Source organism: Phasianus colchicus, chromosome 5 (assembly GCF_987193195.1).
Source record: "Phasianus colchicus chromosome 5, bPhaCol1.hap1.1, whole genome shotgun sequence".
Taxonomy (NCBI): Eukaryota; Metazoa; Chordata; class Aves; order Galliformes; family Phasianidae; genus Phasianus; species Phasianus colchicus.
The window spans coordinates 37361536-37377858 of NC_143440.1; the positions used below are offsets into that span (position 1 = coordinate 37361536).

The 16323-nt window shown below is 35.3% G+C and overlaps 1 protein-coding gene across 10 annotated transcripts in view; it reads right to left on the reverse strand.

Moving 5' to 3' along the window:
• The window catches only part of RALGAPA1 (Ral GTPase activating protein catalytic subunit alpha 1), a 113773-nt gene that overhangs the window by 8125 nt on the left and 89325 nt on the right, over positions 1-16323 (reverse strand). For 9 of the 10 annotated variants that reach the window (XM_090141327.1, XM_090141332.1, XM_090141326.1 and 6 more), the window contains one exon: positions 1160-1284. In XM_090141327.1, coding sequence (XP_089997453.1) covers positions 1160-1284 — 125 coding nt within the window. Of the gene's footprint in view, positions 1-508; positions 540-1159; positions 1285-16323 lie in introns of all 10 variants that reach the window. The other variant, XM_090141328.1, reaches the window with a different exon arrangement.

Consider the following 16323-nt stretch of genomic DNA (forward strand, 5'->3'; position numbering starts at 1 on the left):
ACCAAATTAATTCTTACAAAATTTATTTTTTTTACATTTACAGCTTTTCCTCAATAGCACTTTGATTTATTTGACCTTAAATAGTGGTTTCTGAACAAAGAATTTCAAGTGTTACACATTCTTCTTCTCCTTCTCTCCTATGTTATCACTGCAGAATGCCTTACAACATCAATGAAAGACAGTACAGGGTACAAAACACACCACTGCCATTCAGTACTACTTGTTCATGCTGAGAAACGAAGGTCAATACAATAAAGTGTTACTCATTCAACAACTGTCTCTACCATTAGTTACCTTAATCCCAGAACCAGTGTTAGTGCTTCATGCAGACCTGAGGTTAGTAAAAGACTAAAACTTTAAGATGTAGTGGTCATTTCTCAATCAGTGTGAAATTCTTTTTAGTGTGAACGAGGGCAACAAGGAAAGTTTGCATACAATCTGGTTACAAGCTTAGTGCTCTAGTAAAAAGTAATAGGAACAAAGGGATTTTTTGGACACTTTGTCTTACCTTCAGATAAACAGAACTGATATTTAATGATCTAAAAAGAGGGGAAATAAAATAAATGAAATAATCATAAGGAGTTCAGGAAATTTCAGAACAGGAAGGCCTTGAGTTACTCATTTTCTTACCAATTTTCTTATTAGTAACTGAAAATGCAGTATCCTCTTATAAAACAGTGGAAAGCAAAAATGACCTTAAGAAAACTCTGCAACTAACAACCTGGAAACAGATGACTGCAAGGCTCTCAGGTTTCTAGTTTTGAACTTTTCATTCTAAAAATGCAAAGAGCTTAAAACTTTTTTTTTTACAGAGAAGCCGTACTGACATTAAAGAAGCCTACACTAGCCTACATGAATCAGTACTGACAAGCCATGGAAATTTTATATGGGGGAATGCAATAAAATACATTGTGAAAATACACTTGCTATATTAAAGGAGCTTGCCAAGTCTTACTGTCTGGCATTGGCTCATGACGCCAGACAAAAGAAAAAGGGCTAAAGGTAACTTTGTAGAAGTTCTTTAATAGATATATATAGTCTTTTACAGTAATGAAAACCATTAATGATATGAAAAGGTTTGCATTTTCATTCTTTATAAGTAAGGATACTGCATTTGATGTAAGATTGTGTAAGAACAGTTCTTCACTGTTCTTCTTACCTGCATCTGAGGGAAAATGGTGGTAAGGTGCTGGACAGAAAACCTGAGCAGCAAAATCCTCAAAAGTTGTAGGTTCTAGGTGATGCTGAACAATTGTTTGCAGGTATCGTGCTCTCTCCTCATAGCTGGTTTAGCCGAGAATTAAGGAATAATTTTTATCATGTACTGTAATTGCTAAATATCAGTGTCTAGTAATTCAGAGCTCTTAATGTTAAATATGTATTTCAATGACGGTACACACTTATTTTTAATTCCTTACATAACTATAAGATTATCTGAAGCACTGTATTAACAGAAACTACGACAAATACAACAATGTGAACCTTACTGTTAGATTATTCCCTTTTCAAGCTTCATATAACACTTTCTGAAAATCTTTTCAAACTACAGCAATTTAAATGTTATCTCTAAACAAAATGCTTTGGCTACTCTGGTTAAAATTAAATTTAAATACCCACATTTTTAAGAATACAGTATGAACAGTAACATGAGCATTAACAAAATAATTTATTTTGCACTTTGCAATGACCAACTCTTTCCATAATCCGTAAACACACATGCAGCTAAGATAAATACAGAGTTAAATTTGGGTATTGGGAAAAACGCCTAATTGATTATGCTGTTAAAACACGCGAAAGTATTTGTAAAAAATCTGCAAGACCCCTAAATACCGGCTAACAGCGAGCTGGCAGGGCACTGACAGCAAAATACTGTACTTCTTCCTTTTCACCTTGTTCTCCCTCTCTGATATTATTGACAAGAGAGCAGTGTCTTGAAGTGTTGCTGCTTTTGAAGAACCCTCTCCAGGCTGCTTGTTCCAGCAGGCCTGATTGTGCTGTTAGCACAGAGAGAGCGAGAAAAAGAGAGAATATTTCTGCTGTTCACGAAAGCAACTATGGAAATGGCTGTCAAAATGTAGAGCAGCAGGCAGCAACATACAATTATCAAGAAAAACTACCATGCTGACTCCATGTCGTATAGTTCCTGAACTGAGAAATCAGTTAACCTTTTCTCTGACAACTTTCAAAGTCCTCCAGCTGGACTCAATATGCTGAATGACAGAGATTTTCCCAAGTTATCTCACATAATCACAACATGACCAAAATTTTTTCTTGACAGTTATGATTGTGCATATTTTGTTTCTGTATTTTATCTGTTGATAGTAAGATTGTGTTCGCCTCATACGTACATATATATTGCCTCCCATACCCCTCCCAAAAAAACCCAACCCCCGCCCCCAAAACCAAACCAACCAAACAAAAAACATGCACAATAAAATCCAAATCAGCATTCAGTGGAGGAATGTACTCAGAATCAGTTTCTCAAAGGTTCTGAGTTCTGACTTCTGGTTTGCTGCTCTTTTTGAGCAGGAGAGGGAGTGAGGAAACTTCGAGACTCAATTTTGTCTGTGAAATGGGGATAATATTCATCTCTGTATCTTGCACACATATTTTAGTAAATTAAACAAGAGAACTGCATTAGAAGTGACTAAAGTTTTTACTAACAATTGCTAACATTTTAAATAACTGTTTTTCAGTTATCATAATAAAATTCTCAGCCCTATATTACAGCTGGAAACAATACCCTTCATCTTAGCTATTAAAAGTAGAGTTCAACTATTACAGAACTTTTCCTCTGCACAGTATTTGCTATATATTTTGCAGTACATCTAATATGTTGGAATGCAGAGAGAATGTATTATCTGAAAATAACTTTCTACTGAATACGATCACCTTAGTGGTGTTTCCTTAGACCACAACTTTGTTATGCAGTGAAACTGCAAAACAATTTTACCTTTAAAATCTGTGTTCCAATTTTTGTCTTTTGGATCCAGAGAGAGCTGAAACCCAGCAGAATTCTCAATCTTGAGAAGCTATAATAGAAGCACTGGGACAAGAGAAAATACAAAAATCTCCTATTGTAAAGACTCTTAGGTTGGGGGATAAACACAGTGTTGAGCCTTAAGAGAGAAGAGTAATATAGCACATTTTTAAAGAGGCTACATATAAGTGGTAGAGGATGAAACTGATGGTTGAAGTCTAAATAATACTATGTATCTCACAACTTGTTGAAAAGCACTTTTTTTCATTGGGGGAGATTCACAGCTGCTGAATTTTCTGCAGTTAATAGAGTCCTTTGATTCACAGCAGTGCCCCTTGCACAAAATATACTGGCCTTTGTGTATTACCAGAAACTAATTTTCTATTTGGCTGAAAAGGGAAAAATGGGGTTATTGCTTCTCCCTCCTACAGAGCTTTTCATTATGCCTGATGCACTCAACTTCTAAGCTCTTCTGAGAAAAAAAAATAACTGAAGAGGCAAGAGGTAGAAAAATGAGCTTGTTAGCACATTAGAAGTGAAGTATCTTGGTGGGCCCTAGAAATTCCCAGTGGTGTGTTAACTTATCACTCTATGCATGCTGGCACTGATAGTCTCCCAATTGATCACTCTCTTTTCGCACCAAAGGTGCTGCCAGGAAGCAAAGGCTGAAGGCCCACAGGAGAACAGGCTGCTATCAAAACAAGCTGTTTTTAAAAGTCTGCTTGAATGGGTAAAATGGTTCATGGTAAAGTAGGGTGGAGACACCTACCTCCTTTTCAAATGCTCTACTTTCAGAGGTCTCTGAAGAAAATCTTTTAGGTTATCCTATTATATCCAAAGCTTACACACAAATAAGGCAGAAATGAAGGAAAGTTACCACTCTGAATGCAACAAGGACTTTCTCATTCTCCAGTCTATGCACCCATCTCCTAACCAAATAAAGAAGTCTTGACACAGATGCTGACTGAGGAGGATAATGATGTTTTTGTTACTCAGTGGAGAGGACATGCTTATATCAGCTCTAGAAGACTAATTCAAATGCACACTTAGCACACCCAGAGAAAGGTAACTCAGCTGGCCTGGTTGCCTCTCATCTTAGCAATCTTCAAAACTACCCGCACTGCATCAAAAACAGAACTCTGCTAAAAAAACATCCACAAATCAGATGTGAAAGTCAAGTCCAAAACTTGCACTAAGAAGATACAACCTCATCAGAACAGCTCCTCTGTGTTAGAAAATGAGTAGCTGAGGTTTGGATACTTACATCTACTCACATGTACTTGAAGAATATTCCAGTATTTTAAATCTTCATTTTTATGCATTTGTGACTGAGATAATCCAGCTCTACACTTCATTTAAATGCTATTTATCTGCAAGAGTGACATAATCCCATGGAGGTTAATTTCTGCATTACTTCTATTAGGTTAGACATTTATTCTTTAAAATACTGCTCTCTAGGGAAGAGTTATTAGCACCTATAAATTGAGTGGCACACACAAACTCAAAGACTAGTAATAACAGTGGAAATATGGACTATATTCTTACTGTGAGTCGATGTTGCCACTGGCATTCCAATTAAGACAGAATGGGAAGGACACACAGACAAAACCAGCGGAGCAAGAATCAGTTTGTGACTAAAAAAGAAAGTTTGTGACTAAACACAAACTAACGTGCCATAAGCTTTCTGCTTCTGAAGAAGATGCTAACTGACAAAAAAAAGAATGGATAAAAGTGCAAGATATACATTAACCGTACAGACACTCACTCAAATCTGTCAGCTAAAAATTGGCAGATACATAACTTAACACAAAAAGCATAATAAAACATACAAAGATCTGATGAAATGATTTCATTGTATTTTTTTTAGAAGTTGTAGTCCTGCAATATACAATCAATATAACAACAACAAACAAGCCAGAAATGTGCCTATGTAGGTCATTCAAGCTGCAGTCACTGCAACTAACATTTCATTTGCATTACAACTGATGTGAATTTTTGTATACTCAGAACTGCAGAGTCCAATTTCAGAGCATCCCACTTCGAATCATAAAATGGCCTGGGTTGAAAAGGACCACAATGATCATCTAGTTTCAACCTCCCTGCTATATGCAGGGTTGCCAACCAGTAGACCAGGCTGCCCAGAGCCATAAGGCATTGACAGGGCATTCTCTTTGGATATCATTTTCAATCTGCCATTTCCTTGCAATAGTCAATAACTATTTGATCAAAACTACTAAGAAGACATCTGAAGGCTTATAATCTGTTGGCATGGAGGTCACACAGCCATTCATACTTCTCACTACTGTTTCACATATCCTTATGTTTTGCATCCTCCTTAACTTTTTAACTTCAAGGACACAAACATCACTTGTCTGTACATCTCAGTATAATGAGACTGTGGTCTATGGTCATGTTTATACACTGTCCATGGTTACACATATGACGTGATAATACAAGTAAAATATTTTTCTTCCATGCATCCTCATGCACCATCCTCATCTCCTTTTCATACTCAAAACAATTCCTTCACAGATCCATTTTTTTATTCACAGTTTTGTCATCCTTCCATTTGATGAGGAAATCTATTTCCTAATTACTTACATCTCTAGGTTTTTGTCTCAAATTCTTCTTTCTTGCAATTCTAATCATGCAATCTCTGTAAGTTGTACTTCCCGTTGCCCAGCCCCGTCTACTGTCTCCATCTTTCAAATTCTTATATCAAATCATCTATTCGTAATCATTTCCATAGGTTTATAATCTCAATCTAAGCACACTTTTTGTCTCCATTTGTATTTACATCCTTCTAAACTGAGTAAAAAGTCAGCCTGTAAGCTTTAGAATTGAGTAATATGTATTGCAAGCAACCTATCTAGTATTTAACAATTAAAGAAGAACAAATTTATGATTAGCACATAATAATCATCACGGGAGTACCAATCCTAATATTTCATTTAATATGAAGCTGAGAAAATACAAAGGAAAGGTAGTTTCAATGTGGAGTAAAATTGTCAAGACTTTAATTAAGAATACGGCTCTTCAAAATTGCGTAATCTGTCTTACAGGAGCATCTATGTGCTAGATCTACAAAAGAGCTGGAGAAGAAATTCTAGTGCTGACACTGAAGACTTCCTGAGCAGGGGCCATAAGCCAGGAACTCTTCTCACTCAGTAAAGTACTATAACCTCTGCTCTATACAGATGAGCACGTACTCTCCCTGTGATAAGGATATTTTATGAAACGAAGAGCAATTTCAGCAGTGAACCAAGTGCACCTATTACAAAATGTCCTCAGTTCCAATGGCTAGAATGACATTCTTGTAAGAGGCAGTAGATGTGGCCTCAAAATTGGAAACCACTCTCTCATTTCCTAGATGACTGATATAACTACTGAGTTATCTCCTGTTGTATTTGTGTGGGAACTGATCCAGTAAGCATACTTTCAAAACTCTATGCACTGCTGCCTTACAAGTAAGATGAGTAAAGAAACGCCAACCTCTACTCAACAGATAGACAGAGGCATGAGCAAGAGGCATGAGAAAATGTATTATCACAACAGATTTCCTAAGGAGCTTCTAAGGAGAAAGATTATGCTGGAAAACGCATTCAAAGACAGAAAATTTTAAAAGGGTTGAAGGCACAGTTCAGTAATACACAAAAATGATTATAGAAAGATCTCTAATGATTGTAAATACTCTTTGAAAGGTCACTATGTCATTTGTTCAAAAAAATTTTAAAGGACTTTATGTGTGAAGTACCAAAAGACATGAATGGCAGAAATCCTGTAATTTTCCACCTGTCAAAAAAAGCATCTACCATTTCAGATACAACAATCAAATGTTATGCTACAGCTTCCATTTTAGTAAATGACTTCAGTATGATTTCAGGATTTAAAAGGCATCAAAGTCACAATAGTTCAGTAAATACTCCACAACTACAAAGTTTCAAGCTGTAAGCCCAGCAACGCTGCAGGTATTTCTAGCCCCTTAATTGGTGGGCTGGTTAAGCCCAGTAAAGAGAAAACACAACCGTTTTCTTAGAAATCAGAATTATAACAAAAGGGAAGGAATTTCCAAAAGGTATGTGAAAGAGAGTAAAAACGTGGACTTTTGGTTTTTGTTTTTTTTTTCCTATCACTGTCTCTCATCCAGACAAACTGAATAAAAATCTCAGTATCAAGCACCTCTATGAAAGTTTTATTAATAAATCTTTCCTTCTGATGCTTATGTATATATATATGTGCACATCCATTTAGCATATCACAACAAAACAGTGTATTGGTGTCACAGTGTATATGTGATCACAACACTGACGGTATGTAGAATCTGAAAGCCTTTGATTCCATTGCTAGGGAAGAGAGAATCTTCTGATGATTGCCTAGAAATACGTTTTAGAACAAAAGCCAGAGAATGCATTTCTAAATAGCATGATGGACCTTCTCAAGTTAAATTACGAACTATTGTTAGAAATACACGTACAGCTGCATCCCTGGCAGTTTCAATTGTTAGCAAAATCATCTAAGAAGTCAATATATATTGATATGATTGTGGAGAGTACAAGCCAGGCATTTGAAAAACAGTTTAGGTAAGCAGTAGCCAAAGTACTGCTCAATTTTTAACTGGAAAATGAAAGTCTTCCATCCAGAAATACTTGTTCATAGGCTCAATGGACACCTATAAGAGGCTGCTTTTTTTGACTACATGCACAATGTATAAAAGAGATTAAAGATGTTTTAAGAAAAGCTATTTATGATGGCACCTTTTTGTTTATATCTACCCCCTCATCAAATTTAGAAGCTCACTTCTCTGCAAGGAAAAATAACAGTGCAATATTGTCAACAGTCAAAAAAGCTCCCAGGATATTAAAGACAAGAGGAAAAAAAAAAAAAAAGAGAGAGAGAAAACAGTGAGGCACAATGAATAGCAGATTTTGGTAGGACTTTAAGCTTCTAGATTCCTGGGTCTGAAAAGGTGTTCAGACCCCACAGAATTAATTGCTACAATCTGAGGTATTTAGAATGAAGAGAGCAACGATTATATTAGGCAGATTCTTCCTTGTAAATTTCAATTTCTGACATAAAGAAGTGAAGGATGATTGACTCCAGAAAAAGATAACAAGTACAGATTAAAACCTAAGGCTACAACCTTAGTAGAATGTGACAAAACCCAACCATCATACTTGTAAAAATGGAAGTTTTTTTTTTTCCAGAAAAATCTCACTCTGAAAGAGACTGTTCAGTGGTTGTCAAATCAGTTGAAGTCATACTGAGTCACAACAATTTGTACTTTTTGTTGCCTCTTAGAATTACGGATCTAAGTTGGGATGCTATTGATCTAGTGTTGGAAGCCCTGCAACTAGCTGCGTTTTCTATGTAGGTGGGTGATCAGTATCAACTGGCCACACTGAGAGGAATACTTAAAGTTCTGTTCTACTTTGAAAAGTGACTGTAGAAGTAGCACCTACTTAATGCACTTCAGTGGCTCCTGCATCTATTTTGCACGGTATACAAAGATTCTTTTTCCCAACTGTAACTTCTATTAACTCATGGCAACTTATTTCTCAAAGTCAGCCTAGATTCTTTTCCGTTTCTTAAATATTACCAATATTAAAAGTTGGCACATAAGCATTTTGCTCTGTGCCTTACACAGATATGCTGTAAATGAAAGCAGTGCCTGCATACGCAATTGGAGTTTATCCACATCACCGATGATTTATAAAGTAGAATTCAGTTTATGCCTCTCATATCCAACGCAAGATTTTCAGGTTAAAGAGATGAAAAAAAAAAATTACAATGCTTGACACTACTGAAAAGGTGAATAATTTTACAGTTTTCTAAGGTGATTTTTACCCCCAGAGAAATCGTATTCTCAGTATTAGTGACAGCACTTTTGTAAAACATAACAATCTATTTCCTTACTCATAAAACAGAACATTAAACTCAAAGGACCCACTGTAATATTTTTAAAGTTCTAAGTTGCCTTTCATGAAGATATCTTAAAACTGTGGAAGGGACTCAGTGCTAATTATCAAAACCCAGTAAATTTAAAAAGTAATGCATTAATATGACAAACTACCAAGTGAAGGAGACATATTGTTAAAAATTAAATCAGTATTAAAAGTAAGTAACAGACTACAGAATTTAAATAAACATAAAACACAGTATCTAGCATCCTTAATGAAAATGTTTCTCAACACAAACTGTGACTGCCAAAGGGTTCTCTGACACAATTTCTGAGGCATATATCTTCATGATTAAAATACGGAAATGAATAGATAAATCCATACAAATTAATCTCATCATTCTGGATTTTGAAAATTGTTTTAAATAATTCTTTAAGTGAATATAATTAAAACTACATGCTATTTTTGCTACATGCTACTAAAAAGTTCAATATATTTTAATGAATTGAAAATTTGGGGGTAAATTATAACAACATACATTTTTGCCATTTAGAAGCTTGTTTAAAAGTACTAGGTGATTAATTCCAGTATAAATACACTACAGTTAAATGATGAAAAGGGCAAGCATAGTCTAGGCAAATTTGCAGCCACTGAGTGCTTATGAGTCAGTGTATTGCTTTCTGCCTAGTTTACCACTACATTATACATTGAAAGGCATTGACTATATCTGGATTTATATAATAATCTTTATTTTTACTGTGTAAGCACTTGCAAATTTACTAAATTATTGCAAGAAATTGTAATTGATGCTTACATTTTCATTGGAAAACCCAGTACTGTCCTTCTAGGAACAACCTTAATGCATTGTTTATTTTTTATCTTGTTCCATCAGATCTTAAAGCTAACTAAATTCTTCAGTGGTTTATAACATCTTCTGCAAAGAAAAAGCTGTGATTCATCAGAGCAGACAAAGCGAGGCTTTAATCCATTCCTGTAACCATATTGCCAAGTCTATATTGTTTACATTGCGTCTCAATTAAGAGACAGGCAGGACACCTGGTACTTCTTTATCTAAGTCCCACGGGCTGCCAGATGACTCAAAATCCATAACAGGTGCTAAAGCAGTGTGAGTGTAGCACCATTAACACAAACTGGAATTAGATAAAATTTGGACCATGCTTAACCACTTAAAACACTCAATTATGAAATGAAAAATGTAACCACTTTGTACCAAGCTCCTTTAGAAAAGGCACATAGAAGATGCGTAGAATTAAACTGCAAGTGTAATGGACTTACCATAAATCTCACATTCAGTATAAGTATTCTCTTGAATTGAACTATATAAAAAACAACTATATAAGAAGTTATTGTTTTAAGGCAACCGTATCAAAATATTTTGAGATTACACTTATTGAACTGAATAGATTCTAATTCCGATCAACTGCTCATGCAAAAAAAAAAAAAAAAAAAAAAAAAAGACAACACTGATGCCCAGATTTCTAGCAATTTCCAAGGTAAGATGAAAAAATTCAGAATTACTACTATTTATTGAATTCTTCTACTCTGTGTAGCCTTACAGCTATTTTATTCTAAGGACTTTGGCAAACAAAAGCATCTTAAGGAATGATGGTTCAAGTGAAAAAAAAAGATAAAAGGTACTGCCTTTTACTGAAAATCCCATTGTGATCTTTTTTTCAACACTTTTTCAGCTAAGGTGACTGCACTAAGTATTAAACTGACAGAACACACCTCGTGAGTGAAAAAAATGAATATCAGAAATTTTACAGCGGGCAATTACTTAAGAACTATCTGTATCTAAATGTGCAGTAATCAAATTAAGTTTCTATTTAATATTGTAATTATCAAGAACACAATATAGTGATTTTATTACCAGAGTAAGCAGTAACAAAGTACAGTAAACCGTCATTCAAGACAGTGTCATAGCATCTATGATAAGCAGCATATTGGCTTGAACTAATGCACTATATGCCTCTAGGGAATGTCAGGCTCAGAGACTGGGTTTTAACATCAGAATCTATCCATTAATCTTGACTTAAATATAATCTTCTCTGCAGTAAGAGGAAGAACGGGCATTCAATGAATTATCTGTTTGAAATATAGCAGCAGCTGATTAACACAAACATAGAAGAAAGTCTCAGTTTTGCTACCATTTATTGTGTACAAAATTTACAACCCCTGAACTGCAATTCAGCATGAACAACAGTGTGATCAAATGACTAACAGTACTGGAAGGAAAAATACCTCAAGATTGTAACAGATTACTCATTAAATTTACTTGTGATGTAGTCAGAAGACTAATTACAGCATTTACAAACATTCCCGCTAGCCTATGTTGTGGTAACAGGCTATGGAGGTGAAAATAAAACAGTGAAGGTACAGTGCTGCAGCTCTCATGTAGGCAGAATTTCCACTTCACCTTCCAGGGAGGATTTGTCTTACTAACATTGCCCAGACAAGAATCAATGAAACCTGAAGGTGGGTTGTGTTAATTATTTTGCAGACGATCACAGCTACCCAGCTTCAGGTCTCCTTTGGAAGCAGGCTCCCCGAGGCAGACAGGATGGCTCACAAAGTGCTTCCAATGTGGCACTGCTGCGTTACAGACAAGCGGCAGAAGAAGCAACGACATGACCAGCCAAAGGGCTGAAGTTTATTAAGAATGCCACCCCAAATGTGCCAGGGAGGTATGTCCAGCCATTTCAACCATTGCTTTAGCCTACAAATAATATATAGGCCAGAGGGAAGTGCTGCCACATGCACTGACTCCAGATTTGGGGAGAGGGGCTTATCCCTATTCCGACACTCAGCACTGTATTGGGTTAAACTCCAGCAATCAAGGTTCATGCATGTAAAAACACAAAAGCAAAACTGGCTCTGCTTCAAGTAGTTGCATGAATGCTGAAGTCCACTGTTCTCATTTACTCAAAAGTTTAAATTTCTATCTTAAGTACCTCTGCATATATAGATGTATTCATTGATGAGAGAAACAGTTATGAAAACGCCTTTCAAAAAGACTTTGCTGAAAACTGCAAAAATTAAAGATATAAAATAACATCAAGTATTGTTCAGTAAAAAGACTACAGATACAAATTAATTTGCAATTCCACACTACACAGTAACAGAGAGAATTCTCAAATGAGAAATTTTGTCTTTAATTCCAATCTACACGTGAATAATCATTACAACTACCTAGAGAATGTTTTATCTTTATTGTGGGCTGCTGCAGTGGATACAAGATAATCTACTTGTAAGCCTCTTTGGATGGTAGCAAAGTCTTCTGCAATTTTTAGAACTAGAAAACTGGCAGAGGCATCTTTCATTCAAATGATGAAAACAAAAACGAATTTTCAGTTACTTCCCTCTTCCTTTATTTTGAATAGCAATTAGTAAATCAGCCCCTTCTCCCTCCTCCCTAGTGCTGTCAAGCTGTTGAGAGCAGTTTGCAACACTACAATGGTACTATTGTGAATGCAGTCTGGGCTCCCTTCCCACAGAGAGTTAAATGGGCAGTTCCTGCTGCCCATGATTGGTGTCCAGTGAAACAATACTTAAGAGCCAGGTTTTATCAGTTCAACGCCAAAGAAGTGAAGCCAGGGAACCCAAGCCTTCATATCATGCCGAACCATATGCCAACCCTGCTGGCCCCAATGGTTTATCACTAAGAATCAGGAACCATCATCTCCCCTGTGAAATTTCAGTTCACATACCTTCTGTGAAATACATGGCTTTGCTGAAAACTGACCTTTTTCCACAATTGGCATGAACAGATGGATGGTAACTATGGTTTGGCAAGCAGAAATTAAAAGATTTTCTAATACCCTTCATTCTTCTATGTTCAGAAGAAGCAGCATTCTGAAGGAAATAGATACATTTGTGACCCAAAGATCTATTCAGCTGCAGCTAATCAGCAATTACACTATTTTTTCTAACATCTAGAAAGTATATTGTGATTACTTTGATTGGCCGGGCCATGATTAGGACTCATGTTCTTTGGACTACCATATGGTAATTCCAATTACTGCAATAGTAACTTTTAATCCTTGCTTTATGCTGGTTTATTACATTGTTGTTGTTTTTTTTTTCTACTAAATCTGTGGCACATCCAGAATACATTATATACACATATCCTTTTTTTTTTTTTTTTGTAATTTTGACTTCTTCAGTTAGTGAATATAGTTACATGGAATATATTCCAGCTAGATATTTTCACATATTTACAGGTATTATATAAAACCCTTTACTCTATAAATGACAACAGACTTGTTGGAGATGTTTTAGAGAACAAAGACAACTAATGAACTTGTTTCTATTATCTCCTTGTTTTTTTATTTGGTACATATCATCATCTGTCATGATTATCATATGTAGAATGATGTAGGAACAGTTTGTCACTATCTTATTCAGCTCACCCTAAAATTCTATCTCACAGACACTAGTATTTGTCAGTTTTGCTTGTTACCAATAACCTCCTACATTTCCCACCAATTTAAATAAGAGAATCAACCATATGCAATGGTACATGCTTATTATTTTATAGATCCAGCTTTCAGAGTTTTAGCATACAAAACTTTCAAGCAATTTCTCTGTTATTAGGGCTGAATTCATGACCAGTAAAGGATTATATCAACAAACAGTGCTCTCTTTAGCAAAATAAAAGCAGGGTTTAAATAGTGTTGTTGTTGTTAATTCTTTTCTTTAAATCCTAGAAATATCAGAAATAAAATGTTTAGTCTTCCCTCCTTTTATTCTCAGACATCTGAGAGCTATCGAAGGAATCTCTATGAATTTTAACACCTTAAGAGGGCAAGAGTCTTAACATTTTAACAATAGGCTTTTGTTATCCAAACCGTTTAATTAATTAATAAGGTTAAGTAGGTATTAACAAAAAAACCTGTCATTTTGTGTTATGTACAAAGCAATTACTCTGCATATGATTGAACTAGTTTATTTTTTCTATTCCAGTTTAAGGAATATGCCTTATTTTTCTGCCTTTTTTTTTTTTTTTTTTTTTTTTTAAGAGGGATATGTAGACCTTTAAAATGCATTTTATAACGAAAGAGTGATTGTTCTACTAATTTTCAATTTACAATATACCCCAAACTTCCTACCTTAAAAAGACACAGTAACAAAGAACTTCCCTCCTTCAAGCCATCTGTACTGACAAGATCTAACTTCAGAAGTTCTAGCAGGCTGAGAAAGTATTTCACTGCCTTTCACGGTAGCCCACCAACATCCTTTTATTCTAAATCATAATGCCACTTGAATAAGCCTATCCACATTTTATACAAAAATCAAGACTTTTTTTTTTTTTAAACAGAGAACAGTAGATCTCCCCAGCCCCTTCAGATGGCTAAATTCAATTAATGAAAGAATGTAGATGTAAAAAGCCCTATATTTCTTCTGAACAATACAAAAATACCTGAATCCCCCTCAAACTGTCTCCCCATTAACAGAACACTCTTTACAATTATTAGCAGAGCATTGTGTTAGTGGGATTAATCAGTTTTGTATTATTTTATATTTTGCTCTTTGCTCTTTTACTATTTTCAAGAGAGTCTCATGCACTCATTTGGGAAGAATAAATAATAAAGATGCTACTAATTCAAAACCAAATTATGATATCTTGATGTGATGACAACAACAGTACTTACTCTTAAACCTAAGTGCTTGAGCTACAGCTCTTAACAGGCACTGCTAGTGTCCTAGCTAGGTTCTGCCAACAGCCCGAGAAGAGAAAGAGAGAAGAGCTACTGGGGTAGAGAAGGCAGGTTCTGTGGGACCAGAAGCAGTAAAATTACTAAAGAAAATCTGTTTACCTGAACAGATACAAATCCAGAACTGCTGTTAGAGAAAAGCATAGCATATTTTGCAAAAAAATTAAAAAAAAAAAAAAATCGTGGAATCTATGCATGAAAATACACTACACTGCAACACAGTGCTTTTGGTTTCTATTCACTGCTAATATTAGAGATGCATTATTCAGAGGAAAAGGAGCACTGAAGAAAACCAACTGAAATGATGTGTGTGTCTACATGGAAATGCAGTAGAAACAGCAGCTTTGTACACACACCTGCAAGTATCACTCCAGCAGTTACTTCAAGTGTCTGTATGACAAAAACTAAGGCAAGAGTTTAAAAGCCTATCACAAATGTTGGTTCAATCAGTTGTCTCTAGTGGCTAAAATCAAAGGCATTTAAAGTGATGCTTTGGAATTATTCATAGCAAAACAGAACTATTCTTTCAACAGGTAACTAATAAATGACAGCTGAGAACAGGCTTGCACTACCCCTGAGGTCCAATTGTTACTCAGAACACTATTGCTCCCTGGTGTTGCATTTTAAGTCTAATTGCACGATCAAGCCAATAAATTGGACTCAGGGGACAAAAAACACTACAAAAGTACCTACTCTGAAAAAACCAGAGGTTGCAAGAAAATGCACTTCAAATAGAAGAGAGGCAAGACAAGATGAGTGAAGGAGAGGTATCAAAGCTTGAAAGACAGTCATTAACACTGACAGATTACCGTAATTCTGGCTGTCAAGGTGATCGATTTAAGCAGCATATGTCAATCAATACTTGCCTCATTTACTGTGGAACATTAGATATATAGTCAGGTAAGGTATTCCTATGATAGGATTCAAATAATACTTAATGAACATAAATAACTTATGCTTTGGAATCTTCACTGGTTTTTTATTTGGTCCTTTTTTTTAATGGGGAAAACTTCAATGTGATTTTATTACTCATACAAAAGTTACTTTGTGTGGTTCTCGTTACATTGCCATTATTATACAATTCCTTTACGGGAGATATTCAAACTGCACTGACTTTTGGTATAACATACTACAGCACTAATCTTGGATATGAACATTCTTAAAAACAGCATTTATTTATGGACTGCTCATTTTGCTTTTTTTCATTAGTTGTTTGCCATTTTGAGTACTTTCACTATCCATGGTTTACAAGAAACCAAATCCTGGGATTTGGTTTCTTGTAAACCATGGATAGTGAAAGATACTTCTGGGATTTTTCTTACAACAGTTTCTTCTTGTTCAAATATGCTTGTGGCATCGAGGGAAAAAACATTAATTAAATGCATTAGTTCAAGGAAAAAAATCCATAAAGATGGTATAAAAAATTACTATCATTACATACCTACAAATTGTCACACACACACACGTATGACTCTACATAGAGATGAACTTTCCTCTTACATTTAAGTCTTAGAATGCAAAGAGAAACTGTCATCCTATTTCTTGAAACAGAAATAACTGAACAGTCTACAAAAACAATCTGATATTTACAGATTCCTGGGAAACTCTCAGTTTTTCTTGTCTTACTGTTGTATGCATGCCTTTAATTAATGATATTTTGAATTAAGAAGATCAAAAGAATTGTCAGCAAACTAGGACTTGGGAAAATTGA